The sequence below is a fragment of the Leptomonas pyrrhocoris genome (genome assembly GCF_001293395.1).
Source record: "Leptomonas pyrrhocoris isolate H10 chromosome Unknown, whole genome shotgun sequence".
Taxonomy (NCBI): Eukaryota; Euglenozoa; class Kinetoplastea; order Trypanosomatida; family Trypanosomatidae; genus Leptomonas; species Leptomonas pyrrhocoris.
This window is the reverse complement of record NW_015438381.1, coordinates 614,901-632,917: the sequence shown is the minus strand read 5'-3', so window position 1 is coordinate 632,917 and position 18,017 is coordinate 614,901. Positions and strand designations below refer to the sequence as shown.

Sequence of the window (18,017 nt, the reverse complement as noted above, 5' to 3'; positions counted from 1 at the left end):
GAAGACACCTGCAAACGTGCAAGACACTCCACGCCTACAAAACCACAGCGGAAACGCTGCGGAAGAATCGCGTTTGTGGGGAGAAGTTATGCTTTCTTTCTTTTCTCTCTCTCTCACTGTTGATGTTCTGGTATTTCTGAATTGTGTGGTGCACCGCCGTCTGAACCGAGTTGTGATTGGTCGGGTACGACGACCAACACACAGCGGTCATTGCCAAAAAGAAAGACGAAAGGCACGACAAATCTCACCCCCACAGCAGCTGCTTGGCTAAAAATGTGAACAACAACGATGATCGATACAACAACAGAGGAGAGCTGAGACACGTCAAACGAGGAAACGAAGCGCACGGCTCACCAAGAGAGGAGAACACCTGCGAGAGAGCGCGACGTGCAGCGTACCGGCTGCCCTCGTGCTCCTTCTCTCGCCGGGTTTAAGGCGCCGTCCCGCCGCAGAGCACGTTTCTTCACTTCACCTTCTGCACTTCCGCGTCCGCCCGTTCGAGGGCGCGGTGAAGGCCGGCCGGAATCTCCAGCCCCAACTCCGTCATGTACTGCCCTTTGCACATGAGCAGCACAAAGATCGTCTGCCACAACATGCGCACCTCCTCCTTGCCCAGCACCACATCGACGGAGGTAAGATGGGCCTCCAACACCGCTACGCTCTCATCCACCAGCGCCATGTTCGCCGCCGTTGCCAGCAGGTAAGGTGCGAGGCAGCCCAAGATAAGGGCCGACTCTGCGGCACCGCGGCCGTGCACCGTCACACTGTCCTTCCACGACCGCTGCAGCACCGCCTCCGCGCGCGCGTCCTTCAGGAAGTGCAGAAGGCGGCCGCACTCCCGCAGCATGCGCACGCTCTCCGTCGACGGTGGCCGCTGCTGCGCGTCATTGTCGTGCTGAATACGCAGCCACATCTCGACCGCCACCGTTAAATCACGCGCCTCCACGTGCGCCAGGAAGATCGCGCTGCGGTCCATCGCGGTGATGAGCGACGGCGTGAACGGCACCTGGCACTCGATAAAGCGCTGACATATCGCGTAGGTGTGCCAGACGAGGTTGTAGGCCGTCTGACTGCCCATGCCCCGCCAGCGCCGCGGCCACAGACCCAGCAGCGCCTCCGCTGCTCGCGACAGCACCGACGGCGACAACGTCCCCTGCAGCGTCTTCCGCACCAGCGGGTGCAGCGCAAACGCGTTCTCCTCCCACTTGAGCGAGAAGATGCCCAGCTGCGCCGCATCGACGGAGAAGCGGCCGGCGGGGTCGCCCACCACCGCATCCACTACGGCGTCGGAGATGTCGCCGGCGTGAAAGCAGCTGATCACACGCAGCAGCTCTCGCGCATCCGGGTACGTCTTTTCCATCTCCGCAATGCAAATCTCGAGCAGCACAGCGAGCGCGCCGGAGATGCTGAGGGTGTCGTTCTTCCGCACCTCCTTTCCTTCGAGAACACGGCGCAGTTGGAGCGGGCTGCACACCTCGCCGGCAATCATGAGGGAGGCGATGTGCATCAGCAGCGGCACGTAGCCCAAATTGTGGAAGACGCCCTCCAGCTCGTCGGAGAAAGGCAGCTCCGACACAAACTGCTGGCTCGACTGCGGCGATAGCGCAGACGGGCGCAACGAAGCTAATTTGGTGTTGCTTGGCACCTCGGCTGCGTTGGTCGTCATCAGCAGGTACACGTTTGGGTGTTCGGGAATCAGCGCAATCACCGCCTCCGGCGTGTCCACGTCGTCCACCACGAGCAGCACATCCTTCTCCTTTCTGCCTTTCATGGATGCGAAGAAGTGCTGCAACTGCGACGCCAACGCGTGCTGTCCGTTGAACCACTGGATGCAGGAGAAACGCTGGCTGTGCTTCACGGTGTCGCAGAACTCGGCGGCGATGGTGGACTTGCCGATGCCGTCCATGCCGTACAGGACTTGCAAGTGGCGCCCGGCGAGCAGGTTCTGCCACAGTGTGCGCACCTCCGCCTCTCGTCCTACCGTGCGCGACGCCAGCACCGGCACGTGATACAGCAGGGGGTGCGCCTCGTGTTCGGTCGCCTCTGTAGAAGCCGCGAAGCTGTTAGAGATGATGTCACCAGTTGATACGCCGCGCACCGCAGCCGCGGTCACCAGCCGCGTAAGTCGCCTCATTTTTGTTCTTTGTTTTTTACTTTTCGTGCTACTTTGCGCTGAATGCGGATGCTTCCGTGCGTGTCGGTGGAAGTGCGCGTATGTTGGCGTTTCGGGTAGCTCTCGGAGGCAACGATTAGGGGAATAATAAAAAGCAGCGGAAGAAGTTCCAAATATATATGAACGAGACACGAAGCACGCAAGAACCGAGAAAGCCAACAGCGACAATGAAATGACAGTCATAGCGAAGGGAAGAGAAAGTCGCGAGCAGCTCCTCCTGTGCCGTGCTCAGCAAAATTTGTTCTGCTCGTCAGTTTTCTTTTTGTTCTGACGCCTGCTTTTGGGCCACATACTGATGCAATGCTCCGAAGTGACTGCGCCTCGAACTCTCTCCCGTCTACGATCCGAGCGGCAACGCTTCGGCGAAGTACCAAACACGAACTCGGCACGCTTACCTTCGGACAACCACGTTTCCGGCGGTATTTCTTTTTAAAGCCGTTAAGGTATGTAAAGAAACGCGATGCGACATCAGTCCGCAATCCCCAGCACAGCCAAAACAAACGGCACCATGATCCACATCACTTAGGCGGCGTGAAGCTCTTCCACGGCGCGTTGCCGTCGATGTTCAGTCTTTTCTCACTCGACGCCGGCACGCCAGAGTTCACCGTCGGTTTGTCGAAGTCCTTCATGAAGCGCTCAAACTGTTCATCAATGCGCTCCGAGGACAGCTGTTCGGCACCGATCTGGCGCGTAAATTGAATCTTCGCCATGTTCTCGTTGATCTCACCCACAATGGTGCCCTTCACTCCAGCCGCGACGTCGGCGAAGCCTTTCACCCGCTCCGACAGCTTCTCCTTCGACGATTCCATGCCGTCCATCTGCTTGCGCTGTGCCTGCAGCACCGCCTCATTCTCGTACGAGATGCTACCCTCATATCCGAGGTCCAACTTAGTCGGGTAGCGGCCGATCGACCTCGCCACCGTCTCCGCGTCCTCGACGTAGCTGCGCTGCATGTCGCGGTGCATCTGATCCGCCTCCTTCAACCTCGCGCCGCAGTAGCTATTCACCGCCATGCTCTGCTCCCCATCGCCTGTCGGACCACCCAGCACCTTCGCTTGCAGTTCACCGTTGTTCTGCCAATCCACCACGCAGCCGTACTCGTCGTGGCAGACGCCACGCACCAGCGCACCGTTGCTCCACACACCGGTAAAGATCAGACGCGGTTCGTTAATAAGGTACGTCTGCGCACCTTCGCCGTGTGCCCGACCGTGCTCGTTAAAGTCGCCTTCGTATGTGTACGTGGGGGTGTAGAGGGTACCGCGGCGGATCTGGCCATCCATGAAGTCGCCCACGTACACAAAGCCGCCTTCCAGCTTCATCTTGCACTCAGTCCCGTGCAGCTTGCCATTGAAAAACGTTCCCTCCTGCTCCGCGCCAGTGGAGAAGACGAGTTTGCCTTTGCCGTGGGGTTTGTTGTCCGCGAACTCGCCCTCGTACACAAAGTCGCTCTGCGTAAGTCGCCCCTCTACAAAGGACTCATCCCGCAGCGTCCCCTCAAACACCACCTCCGTCGTTCCGTTGGGGATGCGCACCACGCCTTCGCAAAGCGCGTCCTCCTTGAAGGTGCCCTTGTAATGCGTACCGTCTGCGAGCCAGGCCTCCCCCTTGCCCTCTCGCTGCCACGCCGCATTGAACTCACCTCTGTACAGGTCACCGTCTTCTTCTAACTGGCTGCCGGCCAGCGGGAAGCCCGCCTGCGCGTCGTAGGACCCGCTGTAGACCCGCCCATCCGGTAAGATGGCGATGCCGCGTAGGAGAAGATCCTTGTGTAGTGGATTGAGGTCGCCTTTCAAGACCGTGCCGTTGGCCAGCGTGACGCTGCACAGCAACCTCGCGCCAACTCGGCGAAGCATGGAGAAGAGAGACTCACAAGAGTCGTCTACCTTGTCCAGTTGTTGTTTACTTATATGCGTGTGTGCGTGTGTGTTCTCTGGATTAAGCAGAGGTGCGACGCTGAGACTCAACACGGACACCGTTGAGCACTGTATTCGAAGAGGTGAAGAAAACCTGGATGAATGGAAGAATGACGGAGCGAAACAAAGCTGGCAACAATGTATCGTCAAACGGATCAGCAGCCGTCTCCACCAAAAGCGGTACTCCTCGCAAGGCACTCCGTGTGCGTGGCGCCCAGCTGGATCCGTTTCGCGGCGCTGTCGCAACGGCAAAAGGCTCGACCATCTCTTCAACTGTTCATCCAAAAAAACGTGGCCCGGCCAGCCTGCCTTCCTGTGAACGAACCCTGTTCTTGTTCGCCGCTCTCTCCCGTGGACGTACGATATGTTTCCTTCGTTGTTTTGTCAGTATAGCTCCAGCGTGCGAAACACAGTAATAATGAAAGAGAGAAAGAGAATCGTCGGCGCAAATGTGTCGGCGTGTGAAACTACGCGTACATCGGGGAAGAAAAAGACATATATGATAATGAGAATAAAGAAAGATGTTAGACGAATGCAGTTCGTCTGCTCGTGCGCACCAGGCGTTATGGTGGTGTTGTCCGGCTGAAGCAGCAGAAGCACACACACACACACACACATGGCGGAACCGCACGGCAATAGTGCTTGTCATCCGCACCAATGCCCACGCACCCACATACACACACGCGCAGAGAGCGATCAGTTCCCCGAATAACGCGGGCGGTGCAGCGCGTTGAAGTTGTACTTGTAGACGTACTGCACCTTCCTGTTCGGTGTTTTGCGAGACGCAGGGTGTCCCCCTGTGAGGGATGGAGTCAGAGGTGGAGAGGGGGTAAGAGGGGCGGCTGGCGCGTCGTCCGCCGCCTTCCTGTCTGCAGCCATCGTAGGCCGAGATAAGGCTCTCTCCACCTTCGTGCCTTCAGGGACACCTCCAGCATCCGATGGTGGCGGCGGCGGCATGAACTCCCTCGACAGCGGCGATGGCAGCGATGCGTGCACGCCATGGAGCGGGCATAGCGGGAAAGGGAGCTGACGTACATAGCAGGCGTGCGCCGCCGCCACGCGAACCCAGCCGACGAGCTGCTCTAGCAGAGCACGTTGGGCAGCACTTGTTATCCGCGCGAGCAAGCGAGGATTCAAAACGGACCAAGAGAGGACCGTCAGCGCAGGCAGCGAGAGTTCGGTACGGCCGTCAAAAGCGCCCATCCTGGTGTACAGCATCGCACCGACGCGACCACAAAATTGGTTGACCAGCCACGTCCCGTAGTCCCCGCTGAAAGAGGCGGGTGCGAGCAGGGCCCCCATGCAACTCAGCAGAACAGCTCGGCAGAGCTGCTCATCCTCCGTTGCTCCCCTCACTTTTTCACCCCTGAAGTACGTCTCCAGTTCTGTTGGCGCCATTGTCTTGCAGAACTGCAGCTGCGCCTTGCGAAACGCCTCTCGCCACACTCGTTCGCCCAGAGGTGACTCTCTCGTTTCGTGTGCGGGTGCGGTCGTCAACACGCCGTCAATGCGTGCCGCAGCCAGCACATCCAAGACAATCGATGGTGCCTTGTCAAAGGCCGCTTTCCATTCAGACCCGGTTGTCGGCGTGGCGGCGTTGGCAGAGGTCGTCGACTCCTCTCCGACAGGCTTGTCCTTCCCTGCTGCGGTGTGTTCTGCTAGCTGGAAGAGAGAGCGCAGAGCCGCCGATGTCACTTCGGTTGGTTGGTGGCCGAAGGCAGCTGCAGCCTCCGTGAAGAAGTGAAGAAGAGTGTAGTCGGCATTGCAAAGATCTGCGCACAGCAGCGAAGATGCAATATCCTGCAGCACCATTTGTGTCTGCGGTGGGGGGAGTGGGAGATCGGCTAGCACCCGTTGCAACCAACCCAGCAGCGCGGCGGCCGCCGCACCATCTCTCTCTCGGTCAGCCGGCGATGGAAGCAGGTCCTGCGTCGACGGGGTATGGAGGTGTGCCAGAAAGGTCTTGAATGGTTCTGCGGTGGCCGTATCGCCAAGTAAAGAACGCGCCAGCGTGTGAACCTCCGTGGTCGTGAGAGGTAAACTCACCGACTCTAGTTGGCGCACAGCTGCGGCGGCGATAAACCGAAGAGCTGCGTCGCCAGCAGGGAGTGCGGTATCGTTGGGAGACTCACCGGGCGGAGTGGGAAGCGAAGCTGGTAAGGCAGGAGATGTCACGCGCAGCTCCGCACTCTCCACGCACAGGTCCGTGGGGAGATCTTTGATGAGCGTCGTTTCCGTGAGCGGCAGCGATTCTGCTACGCCGGCCTTCATGTGCACCAGCGCCATGGTCAACGCCGGCGTCGGTGCAGCGCTTTGCGTCAGGTGATCGGCAAAACCATCGGCAACTCCGCGACACACATCATCGTAGAGGTGGTCTGCCCGCACACGGCAGCGTGCCATGCGCTGCGCCGTCCCCCACCGAATGGTGGCCTGGAAGCGATACAGCTCCGTACTGCTGCTACCACTGCAGCTGTCAACTTCACAAAAACACGGATGTTGCCGAGTCGAAGAAGAGGGGATGGGGGTGGAGCAGTGGGAGGGCCCTGGTGTGGTTGACATTACCGGCGAAGGGCCGCCTTCGTCCTCCATTCCCGCTGGCGCAGCAGCGCTGGACTTGGAGGAGGCTTGTGCGATTGTCGCTGCTGATGTGGCCTCCTTCTTCGGAGGGTGCGGCGAAGATGCGGTGTTGCGCGTGCGTGAGGAAGCGGAAATCTGCTTCTTTGCGGAGCCCTCGCCGCCGGCCGCGGCGCTCGTCGAATCGCCCCCGCCGACGGACAGCCTCGGCAGTCGCGGCTGTGAAGGGGCAGACGGTGACTTGACACTGGAAGACGCGTTGCCGCCAGTGTTGCTGCTCTTGCTTTTGCTGTTGAGTTGGTGCGGTGCGGTTCCCACGTTCACATCCGCTCCGCTGCCGGGTGTAGGCTTCAACGCAGCCCGATTTGACGCGTCTTTCACGGGGGCAGCACACTGCGGCAACGCTGCTGTTTTGTCATTGGCCCGAGACGGATGTGGCTTTGAGGGGGAGCGGAAGCGCAAACGGGTCCGCAGTGGCTGCTGGGCCTCCCTCGCCAGTGCCAGCAACTCTCGAAGAACGCCGTCGCCGTCAATCACGGCAGAGGGGTCGTTGGACAGGGTCAGCACCGGAGTGCCAGTTGTAGCGGCAAAGAGCGCGCTGCACTCTGCGAGGAACCGCCGGCACAGCTGCACCTCCGTTCGCAGGTACGAGAACGTAAAGGTCTGGAAGGTCTGGCTATCCTCGAGACGCACCTCCACCTGCACCTCCGCCGTCGACGTCGGGACGGTCGGCTCACGCAGAAAGGCACGGTAAGGAGTGCTTGCCGGCGAACTCGGAAATGAGATGTGTGTCGAGCTGCGTTGAGTGTCGGGTGTCTCGGCGGGGGCCGGGGAGACTCTTGGTGGGTGTGGCGAGCTATTGCTGGGCTGCGTAGGCGTGGTGGCAGGTGCGTGGACCTCGCTCCCATGGAGGGGCGGGAGCTTGGCGCTTGTTTTTCTGCTGGCACGCGGTGCGACACCATCTACAGGCGGGGGCGGCGAAGATGGCTTGCTGGTCGACGCAGTCGCTTCGTTTTGATGTTTGTGTTGTTGCTGCTGCTGCTGCTGCTGCTGTGGTGGTGATGGTGATGGCGGTGGGCTGACATGGCGTGCAGAGGGAGACGGAGCCGCTGCAACGCTGTAGGTCAATCGCGCGGGTTCACGCCGCTTCGCTTGCCGGTGTAAAAAGTCCAGCGCGGCGGTGTCGTCCATCAACGCAACGCCTTCCACGTCGTCTTGGGAGCTCATCGCGTAAAGCGTCAGCAGTGAGTTCTTTTTAAGCGTGCTAGCGTTCAGCGTGTCCTTCACGGCACGTATCAGACCATCCAGCACAAACCGCGTTGGCACAACAAACATTTTTTCTTGATAGACGGCGCCGTGGGAAGGTGATGACGGTGCTGATGACGCTGCCGATGCTACTGATGCCGCTGCTGATGCGGCTGCGGCTGCTGGACCGTAGATCTGAAGAGTTGCGAGCTCCAAATCGACGGCGTATTCCGCAGGAATGCAGCTTTCCGCATCGGGCTGCGCCACTGAATCACTGGGAAGGCGGATGTGAAAGGTGGCCCGATCACCCAGCGTTCTCGCTTGCGCTAAGAAGAGACGAACATCGGCGTCGGTCTTCAGCTGACGCGCGTCATCCACGCCGTCTAAGCTCACGGTGAAATCGAAGTCACCCGCCTCCAAACGAAGGTCCTGGCTTTTTAAGAAGGCGACAAGTTGATCTCGCGAAGTCAGCTTCTCCGTCAATTCGCGGGAACGCTGGCTACGCTCCTTGCCGCACATTACGTTCAACGTGCACTTCATGGCGGTGTTCTTTTAATGTTTCTTTAGACTGAAATACGTTTCTCCCTCTCTTTGCGGTTCTGTTCGCGATTGCGTCCGTCTCGACTGGCGGCACCGCCACGGCTCACCAGAACAGGGACAGCGAGAAAAAGGAGGTGGAGGAAAATGAGCGGGAAGTATCCAGCAGTTTACACCCCGCAGTTCGTGAAGCAGTCCGTCCAACATCACTCCAAACGACCACGAAAAGCAGCAGCTGCAAAAGCGTTGAGTGAGTGAGCATCACCCTCTCCCATGCCGTCACTAGGCCGGCCTTGGGGAAGGGAGTTGTATCGAAGGAGGCACACAGATGATGAAGGGCATGACGCAATGCGAATCGAAGTGGACTTGTACGCCGAGCCGCTCATGCACAGGGTTCGTTGCCGCGCTGCATGAAAGATGATGAAATCCTCAGCGCCACGCATTCTCTCCACTTTCGCCCACCGATGTATTTAGCGCACTAAACGCTGACGGTGCTTTGTCGTCGTCATCGCCTGCAACGGCCAAAAACAACCCCGAAAAGTCAACGCAAACAATGACTGGAAAACACAGTATATATATATATAAGCCTCGTGCGACCCACGCACCTCTCAGTTCTACGTACTCACAGAAGACGCTGAGGTAACGCCCAGAGACGCCAGCGCCGTTCAGTGAGTAAGGTGGAAAATAGAATACCTTTGCGCAACGATATACGGAATAGTCAAAGAAGAGCGAAACAGCTGCGCAGCGCTCGGACGGATCCCTCCTCAGAAAAACAGCGGTGCAAATACACGCGCATGAACTGCGCATGCGTTCAAACCTGTGGCGGAACATCAACGAGCGTCCCAGGGGGAAAACAGAGCCGTTTTGCTGCCCAGAAAACTCTTCCTTTCAGCGCCCCTTGCTTAGAGATACAAGAAGCTGAGGTCATCGGAGCACTTGCTGGTGGCGAGGATATCGTGCAATTTGGCCTCCTGGGTCGCGTTGAGCGACTGGGTAAGCTTCAGTTCGCGCCGCCATGCGCGCATCTGTGGCTGGCGGCGCTGGCGGAAGCCGGAGAAGCCCTGCTCCAGCGAATGCAGCTCATTGGGATAGTGGCGGCTGACACGCTCTCGCACCTCTGCGTCGTGGATCAGGTCACAAAGATGGCAGTACTCGCGGACGGAGACGTCCAGCATGGCGAGCAGCACCGCCGTCCGCTCCGGTGTGTCGCGTGCGGTGAGGTTTAAGTACCGCTCCATTGAGAGCGTCGCGCTGTCGCTCAACGTTAAAAATTGGGTCATGCGAAGGGAGTAGGTGGGGCGGTAGTACTTCGGCTCCTTCGACACGTGACGCCAGTCCGTGCCACACAGGCGCAGCCGGTCAGCGATCTCCACCGCCCTGCGCGCCGCCCCGGCGGGGTCGGGCCGACCGGGCGTCTTTCGGCTGGCAAAGGCGACGACGAGATTCGCATGGGCCGCAGAAGACGCCGCGTCTGCGCCGTCGCTGTCGTCTTCCTTCGTCGACTCCTCACACAGCATCATCGACTGCGGGTACCAATACATTGCGTTGCAGTAGGTGTCCTCGCCCGGCGTACGTTCCACCCTGCTCGAGATCCAGTACACCTTCGAGGTATTCCACTTGTCCAGCGCGTTCTCGAGTAGGGCCTCTGCCAGGCATGGCTTTTGCTCCTTCTGCAGGGCGTAGATGGAAGCCTGACGGAGCGCTACGGCCTTCTGCGCCTCCTCCACCCTCAGCGAGGCGAAGTCCACAAGCTGCTCCACCTCCGTCATGGCCGGATACATGATGTCCCGCAGGCGCATGTACGCGTCACTACAGGCCCTGCTAGAAAACGGGTCACTCACGCACATGCGGATGTACTCGTACGCTTTCCGGGGGTTCTTCTTGTCGTTCACCTCGTGCAACGCAATGTAGTAGTAGGCGTCGCGCAGGCCCGGGTCGAGCTCCACGGCGCGCTCTGCCAGCGCCAGAATCTCCGGCGTCACCCTGCTCGTCCGCTCCGAAAGCAGCGCCGCGAGTTGAACGTGTGCCTTGCCGCTGTTCGGGCACGTCCGGAGCGCCGCCCGAAACAGCAGCTCGTCGCTGCGCCAGTCGTTGTTGCGGCGGTGCGAGAAGACACCCCAGCCGACGCAGAGCAGTAGCAGCGCGTAAAAGTAGTAGGAGACGCCACCGCGGCGCAGACCAGGGGCGGCGACGAGAAACGTGATGAGCAGCACCGCACCGATCGACGGGACGTAGAGGCAGCGCTCCGCGATAAAGGTGCCGACGGCGATGAAGATGTGACTGACCGGGGCGTACGGGATCGCAATCCACAGAAAACTCACGAGACCGACGACGGCGACACGCGAGCGGCGCACAAAGGTGCCGTGTAGCAGGTACAGCACCGCCGCCATGATGACGGCGGTCACCGCCGTGAAGTACGGCACTCGCGGGTCTCGCAGGTCGTACATGTGCGGAATGCAGTTGAAGCTGTACTCGCAGCACAGGGAAGTTGGGAAGAAGAGTAGCTCCATGTTCTTCACCTGGACCACCCAGCGAAGGCTGAGCCAGTGGAAGAGTCCTTCCGGCACAAAGTACTGCGGGTTCTCCGTCTGGCGCAGCAAAGGGCTCTTCTTGAGGTCGACGTTGCCGACGAAGTTGCGGCGGAAGGCGAGGTAGCTCACCAGCTCCACTAGCGCTACCCCGATGACAACGCCCATGCGCCGCCTGCTGCACCGGTTGCAGGCGTACATAACGCAGGCGTGCACACCATACACGGCCGTGAAGGTGATGGCGCTGTCCTTGCACAGGACGCTCAAAATAAGCGCGTAGATGGAGAAGACAACGTAGCGGAAGGTGAAGACGCGTGCAGAGGAATGCGCCCCTCGTCGACGGTCCTCGACCACCGCCTTCGCCGCGGCGGTCAGGCTGTTACCACCACCGTTTTTACCCACCGGCGGCACGCCAGGACGTCCGCCGTTGCTGCTGGCGGGCTCCTCAACCTGGTTCAGGTACCGATGCACGCAGAAGAAGCCGACGAGACCGAATAAGCAGTAGAGCAGCTCGCACCGGCCCACGATCGAGGTGACCGCGTCGACGTGCACGGGGTGGACGAGATACAGCAACGACGCCACAAGCGGCACCGCGTGCAGCGGGGAGGTCAGCACTGCCGTGAAGGACTGCACGTTAGCCTTCTCTAGTGAAAGCGCCCGCGGCGGCACAATGACGTAGACGTAGAGGCGGGCGAGGTAGTATACAAGGCAGACGTTCATAAATGCGACCACGTAGTTGAAGCAGTGCAGAAACGCTGGGCTGTGGCGGTAGCCCATGAGCCAGTGCTGGATGCGAAAGGTGAGGACGACGATGGGGCGGTACGACCCGTTGGACTCGATCCGGTCCAACGACTTCCCCCAGAAATCGTCGAAGAACACATCAGATAGCGTCGTCTGGTTCGCATTGGCGTCGTGGTTCTTCTCGATGGCTAGGTGATCGTCAAAGGTCAGCTCTCCGCGAATGCCATTGCTAAAGATGCACGACGCGATGAGGAGCAGGAAGGAGAAAACCTGCACATCAATGGAGAAGATGAGTTTCCACGTCAGGCACTCGGTAGGCTTCACCTCCTCTGACGCTGCCGCAGTTTTCGCAGCGTCTGTCGCCGCCTTTTCCTTGCTCTTCGAAGCCTTCATCCTGTCCGGATCAAGTCTCTTTTCCTGTTAGGGGGAGGGAGGGAAGGATTTTAATTCCTTTGCTATGATGGGTGGGAGGTGTGTCACCACGCTTCAACACAGAACCCAAAAACGAAGAGTAGGAACGAAGAACAACAAATATGTGCTTTGGCGTTACCTACTCTGTGAAAACAGACACAGAAAGTTGATCTTTATCTCTACCGTTGAAGTTGGCGTTACGACAGGCCCACAATTGCAAATTTAAAAACAGCGATCAACACGCGGCAGCGAGGCAGAGAGAGAGAGAGAGAACAGGCTGTGCACGCTGCAAACGAATGTCGCCTTCCGTCTCTCCTCCTTCACGTGTGGGAGTTTCAGCTGATTTAACTGTCTTCGTCGTTTGTGTTGCTTTCCCCACCCCCCCAAAGGATCTCCTTTTGGGCAGTTCTACGTCGCTATGTTAATAATAATAATTACAAAGGCCTATGCACCCTCGCCGCGGACGGTGAGGAGGGCAGGACTTTATAAGAAGAGGAAAACAAATATATATATATATATATGAAGGGCGTCGCGCTACAGACAAGTCGGTGTGGAGCCGTTGGCGCAATCGAAGCTGTGGTATTGGTAGACCTCACACACGCCGATGTGAGAAACAACACGAGAAAGAAGAGAATTGAGGGAAAGAACAAGAGTAACGTGAAGAGAACGCGAGGGGGGGGGGAAGCGGCATCTTTCGCTCTTCCGTCGATGCGCTGGACGACGTGTTGGCATTTCTTAAAGCAATGATGAGTTATTTTGTTTATTCATTCCTTTGCCAGACAGCTGCAAAAAGGGAGAGAGGGGAGAAGGTCGTCTTAGGCGGTTGCGCTGGGGCCCCTGTAGCTCCAAAAGGACGTGGTGGACCGCAACGCAGCGACAGAAAGCTGCCTCACGAGTCCATCCACAAGCCCGGAATTCATCCTTGATATCAATGCTCTTATTACTATTATTATTATTTGAGTGTTGCACATGCGCTCAGATTATCCAAGAAGGTGCGAGGACAAGGTCAAACCGGTCCAACACCTTCGACTTCTATGACGACGAGTGAAAACACAAGCAGGTTTATAGGAGCTTCTATAATTCGCACATGTATATTCTATGACGTCCCCGCACAAGCGATGGAGAAAGAAAGAAAGAAAAAACAGCAGATCGTACACCCGCTTATTCGCGCCCCGCACACACGGAGGAAGAAATATTTTTTATGCTACATCACAATCGCCTTCAGCTCGTTGGAGAGCGTGTGGAACCAAATCTTCTGCTCGCGCAGGCGGGACTCCATCGACGTCTCCAGCGCGTACGTTTTCTCCTGAAGCGTCTCAAGCAGCCCCTTTAACGGCTTCGACAGATTTGCGCGCTGCCCCTCCCTCACATCGACGATGTTTTGCTCGAGCGCCTCTGCAAAGCTGCTCACGTCGTCGGCCATCGCACCTTGCACACGCAGCACACTTTGCATTGCCCCTCTCGCTGCCTCCTCTTTGCGGCGGAAAACGTTTATTTCTTCCTCCTTCGCCTCCGCGTCCGCGAGCAGGGCGTCTACCTTCGCCGAGAGTTCTGCGATCACCGTCTGAGACGCGTGCAGCTTCGACTCCATGTCGAACAGAGACGACACCTCCGACGCCGTCACTTCCGCGGCGCGCTTCGTGGCCAGCAGAGACTTCTTGGCGTCCTCCAGCTGCCCCTCCGTGTCCTCCAGCAGCCGCGCAAGGTGCTTCTGCTGCTCCACGGCAGATCGCGTTTCCTCCTGTGCCTCTTGCAGCTGCGATGCTAGCTCCTGCCTCTGCGCCCCTGCGCTGTGCAGCGCCTCCTGCAACGACGCTAGTTCATTTTGCAGAGCGGCGGTGGCCTCTTCGGTGGCGGCTGCAATGCCGTCGCCCACGCTGGGCTGCGCTGCGTCCTCCAGCGCGTTCGTGAGCTCCTCGACATGCGCGTAGAGACGGATAATCTCCTCCTGCGCGTCCTCCATCGAGCGCATCGACGCGTCGCCACCGCACGTTGTGCTGAGAAAACTCAGAAACGATTCGACCTCGTCTCGCGCGTCGAGCCGTTGCTGGCAATCGCCCAGGAAGTCTTCGAGCACGACGCGAATGGATCGGACACGACCGCCACGCACCCGCCGGTCTACCGTGCCGAGCCGATGCAACGACTCAAACGTGTCCTCCATCTCCTTCACCAGACCCACAACGTCCTCCACATCCTTCAAATCAGTGTCGATGCACTCCAGCGCTGCCGCCATTGCCTCCCCCTTCTCATCTCCCTCTTCGCCCGACTGCGTCCCGTGCTGTGCGGCGCGGAAGTCGCGAAGCAAGCCACGCCAACAGCAGCGGTAAGACTCTAGCAGCGTCTGCTGCGTGTGCACCGTGCGCACATCGGCGCTGCTGCACACGTACGCGTCCGTCACGCCGATAGATTCGCTGGCCTGCAGCAGACACGGCTCCCCTGACGCGCCGTCGATCCCCCACAGTGCCGCACGCAGTTGGGCGACGCCGGTGCAGCAGGACTGAATGCCGGACTGCGGGAAAACGAAGGACCCACGAAACGCCGCATCGGCCGCATCCCACACGTTGACTCTTCCGTTGTCCGCCGCCCAGCTCCAGACGCTGGACTGCAGAGACATGGGAGTGATACCGGTGACGGGCGAGCCGTGGCTGCGCAGAAGCAGTCCTGCCGAAGCCGCCCCCGTCGACAGAGACGACCTCGCCAGCGAGAATACCAAGAGCTCGCCAGAGGTGAGGCCGATCCACAGCTTCCCCCGGCAAACGCGTGCGCAGGTCGCGGAGCCGTGCGTCGCCGCGTCCCACGCCGGAGAGCCGAACTGCGCTGTCGCATCCCTGCCACGCGCGACGTCCCACACATCCACGTTGCCGGCGTCGCTGACGGCGATGAGCACCTCGTGCACGCTGTCGTACACAACACACAGAATGCGTCCTTTCACACGAAACAGCCCAGTGGCCTCCACTTCGCAGGTGCAAAGGGCATCCGACACCGGCACGTCGCTCAGATGCGGACACCGCAGTCCCGCAGATGACGCTGCCGCCGCCACCACCTGCGCTCGAACCACCTCCGTAAACTCACCGTCGAAGCAGCACAAAATGACGTCGTTGGCGGCGGTGGTCGTGGCGGACACCCGCAGCTCTAAATGCACCTCCTGAAAGGGCTGGAGAAGCACGGGTGGTTCGTCATTTGCGGTTGGCACGCGCAGAAAGGCCACGGTACCACCCTCGGTCACCACACACACGTCTCGGCGGTGCTGCGCCGCGGTGCCTTCAGGCGCCTCACCGTCGAAGAAGAGTACGGACAGCACGTTGTCAGAGACGTCGGCTGCTGCGGCACCCGTCTGTTCGCCACATCGAAAGGCCAACGTGTGGGGCGTTGGCGGCGACGAGGTCAGCAGCGAAGACGAGGCGGATGGGGAGACGTAGGGGGGCAGTGCGGTGGGCTGTGCATCCATCGAGGAAGCCAGCGCGTGTGGGGTGTAGTAGTACACCTCCTGCGCATCGGCCGACACCACCCAGACACCGCCGTAGTCATCTGCGTAGACAGCAGCCCCTTTGCGCTCGTCTGGCATGCGCACCCTACCTTTATGAACGCATTGCAGGTTGTGGAACATGATAAAAGTTAATATACGCCAGCATAAACTTATCCGTTACTGGGGCGCGCGAAGTGCCTTCGTGAAGAGATTGCCGCGATAACCACAAGCGTGTGGATCGTTAAAGAAGACAAAGGTGATTCTCGGGTGTATTATGTATGTGTTTGAAAGTACTAAGCGCTGAAAGATGGCTCGATCCGTGCACCGTCAACGTGCTCAGCACACCAAATCTGCCTGCAAAGCCAATGTGGGCCTGGTGTGGGAGAGACCAAAACGAAAATAAGAAGAATACGAGACCATGGGAATTGTACACCTGTGAATGCGTGCGGGAGCGGTTGCCTGATGTGGAGGCCAACGCCTGCTTCTTCAGCATCATCCAAACAGCGGGCCCGACAGCAGCAAACGAAGCACGTCCCTTCGCCAAACAACAGCTACGAACTCCCCAGTGCCGCCTCGCGCCCAGTGACGCAGAGAAACGGGGGGCAGAATTCTGCGCCCCACGCTCCCGATGCTTTCTCATCTCCTTCCTGAAAAAAGGTCATTTCTGCATCTTCTCCGAAGGAAAGGGAAAAGAAATCAACAGCAACTGCTACTATACATGAGCTGCAATAACAGAAGGCGAATGCACATGTGCGAGAGACGAGAAGAAGGGGAAAAAAGGATGCGTGTGATACAACGCAGCTGGGCAAGGATCACATCTTTCGTTTCTTCCTCTTTCTGAAAGGTGGAGCCATGATCCGCTTACACATCAGTAGTGCATCACCTCTATCGGGTGGGCCAGCGGCGTGGACGTCACACCACAAAGCCGATCCCCCACCTGCGGACCGCGCGGGTAGGTGAGGTACAAGAACTCTTCCCACTTCAGCGTTGTCTCCTCCGCGAGCGCCAGACGCCGCTGCACCGCTGCGACATCCGCCGCTGAAGGTCGTGCACCGTAGATGTACTCCATCATGTCTGCCAAGTCCCGTGCGAGCACAAAGCCGCTCACGAGCGGGTCCGCGGGGGAGACGTCGATGTTGAACATCACAAAAACACGTCGCAGATTCGTCACCGTCTCCACGTCGTAGGTGCTGCCATCGATAAGCAGCAGAATGAGTACCGCCTCGGCCGTCAACACCCCTGCCGGAGCGCGCGCCCGCAGCGTTGCGAAAACCTTCTCGGAGTACTTCGACGACTCGCTCGCACGGCCCGACACGCGCAGCAGCTCCGTGAAGCCTGTCTCGAGCAGGGCGGCGTCCACCTTTCCCTGCTCCTGATGCTTCAGGAAGAGCAGCTTCAACGCTCGGATGTACACGGCGGCGGGGTGCACGGGTGGGCAGGGCCGCCCGCTGCCGGCGCGGAACTTTGCGACGGTGTTTTGCCGCGTCTGCGCGCTGATGGCCTCTGCGATGTCCGGCTCGATTGCTGCGCCGTGCACGTCGATGTGGGTGATGTTCGCATTGCGCAGCGCCAACTCGGCCAGACACATCGCCCCCGTCCAGGAGATAAACTCGTTCTTGGAGAGATCAATCCACTCGAGCTGGGGGTGGTACACGGCCATCTGAGCCAGGTGCCAGACGGTGTTGTTGCTAAGGTAGTTGTCGGCGAGGTTTAGCGATCGCAGTCGGGGCAGGCAGCGGCACAGCTCCACCACCGCCACGGCTCCGTGGGGGCCAACGTAGGTGTTGGCGAAGTCCAGCGACTCCACGTCACCCCACGCACCGACCTCGCACGGCAGCATGCCCTTCACCGAGGCTACCGGGGTGCAGTGCAGCTGTTTACATATGCGCACGTAGGCGTCCAGTGGGGAGCAGCCGGCGTACTCCTGCTGGACCGCAGCGACTTCATACCGCTTGGTGGCCGCCAGTCGCTCGTCTTCGGCCATACCGACAGAGAGAAGGTCCGTAGAAATGAAATGGAAACGGAAGGGAATGCGTCGGTTCTGCCTTTCACGAATGACGCTGCGCATTCCAATAAGTACGCGTAAGTCGGGGGAGTTGAGGAGGCGAAGGGTGAACACACCGCCGGAGAGAAAGGCGCTTGTTAAGAGGGAAAAAAGCAAAGGGAGAAACCGTTCCAGCAGGTTCGTTGTGTGGTCCTCTGCTTTCTTTTCTCACACAGAATCCGCATTATCGGCACTCTCGTTCGCCGCTTCTCCATTACGCCGTGCTGACACGGACGTGGTCCGCCCCTCACCGTGTCGAGGAACAACGGCAGCTGAGACAGCCGCCGGAGGAGAGAGGGCTGCGCCGTTGCACAGGGCTGCCGAACCCTTCGATACCACTCTGATTTCACGAGGCACTAAGAAGCGGCAACGCCACATATTCATA

General features: G+C 59.2%; 6 protein-coding genes across 7 annotated transcripts; all 6 read right to left on the bottom strand.

Moving 5' to 3' along the window:
• Positions 1-463: 463 nt before the first annotated feature.
• On the bottom strand, positions 464-2,174 carry ABB37_08687 (putative mitochondrial hypothetical protein; the record flags this gene model as incomplete). The annotated part of the gene is made up of 1 exon (XM_015807775.1): positions 464-2,174. Exon 1 carries the CDS (start codon positions 2,132-2,134, stop codon positions 464-466), a length of 1,671 nt encoding a protein of 556 aa, XP_015653857.1. The 5' UTR covers positions 2,135-2,174.
• A 517-nt stretch (positions 2,175-2,691) lies between these two features.
• Positions 2,692-4,026, bottom strand: ABB37_08686 (putative mitochondrial hypothetical protein; the record flags this gene model as incomplete). Its single annotated transcript, XM_015807774.1, has 1 exon — positions 2,692-4,026. The coding sequence occupies one exon, from the start codon at positions 4,024-4,026 to the stop codon at positions 2,692-2,694; it is 1,335 nt and encodes a 444-aa protein (XP_015653856.1).
• A 756-nt stretch (positions 4,027-4,782) lies between these two features.
• Positions 4,783-8,445, bottom strand: ABB37_08685 (hypothetical protein; the record flags this gene model as incomplete). The annotated part of the gene is made up of 1 exon (XM_015807773.1): positions 4,783-8,445. The coding sequence occupies one exon, from the start codon at positions 8,443-8,445 to the stop codon at positions 4,783-4,785; it is 3,663 nt and encodes a 1,220-aa protein (XP_015653855.1).
• An 899-nt stretch (positions 8,446-9,344) lies between these two features.
• ABB37_08684 (hypothetical protein) lies at positions 9,345-12,715 on the bottom strand (the record flags this gene model as incomplete). Of its 2 annotated transcripts, none has more annotated exons than XM_015807771.1 (1): positions 9,345-12,715. In XM_015807771.1, exon 1 carries the CDS (start codon positions 12,102-12,104, stop codon positions 9,345-9,347), a length of 2,760 nt encoding a protein of 919 aa, XP_015653853.1. In that variant the 5' UTR covers positions 12,105-12,715. The 2 variants fall into 2 exon arrangements, with proteins under 2 accessions (XP_015653853.1, XP_015653854.1); XM_015807772.1 differs by having other exon boundaries at positions 9,345-12,698.
• Positions 12,716-13,326: 611 nt separating this feature from the next.
• ABB37_08683 (hypothetical protein) lies at positions 13,327-15,963 on the bottom strand (the record flags this gene model as incomplete). Its single annotated transcript, XM_015807770.1, has 1 exon — positions 13,327-15,963. The coding sequence occupies exon 1, from the start codon at positions 15,727-15,729 to the stop codon at positions 13,327-13,329; it is 2,403 nt and encodes an 800-aa protein (XP_015653852.1). The 5' UTR covers positions 15,730-15,963.
• A 493-nt stretch (positions 15,964-16,456) lies between these two features.
• On the bottom strand, positions 16,457-17,657 carry ABB37_08682 (hypothetical protein; the record flags this gene model as incomplete). Its single annotated transcript, XM_015807769.1, has 1 exon — positions 16,457-17,657. The coding sequence occupies exon 1, from the start codon at positions 17,570-17,572 to the stop codon at positions 16,457-16,459; it is 1,116 nt and encodes a 371-aa protein (XP_015653851.1). The 5' UTR covers positions 17,573-17,657.
• Positions 17,658-18,017: the final 360 nt, after the last annotated feature.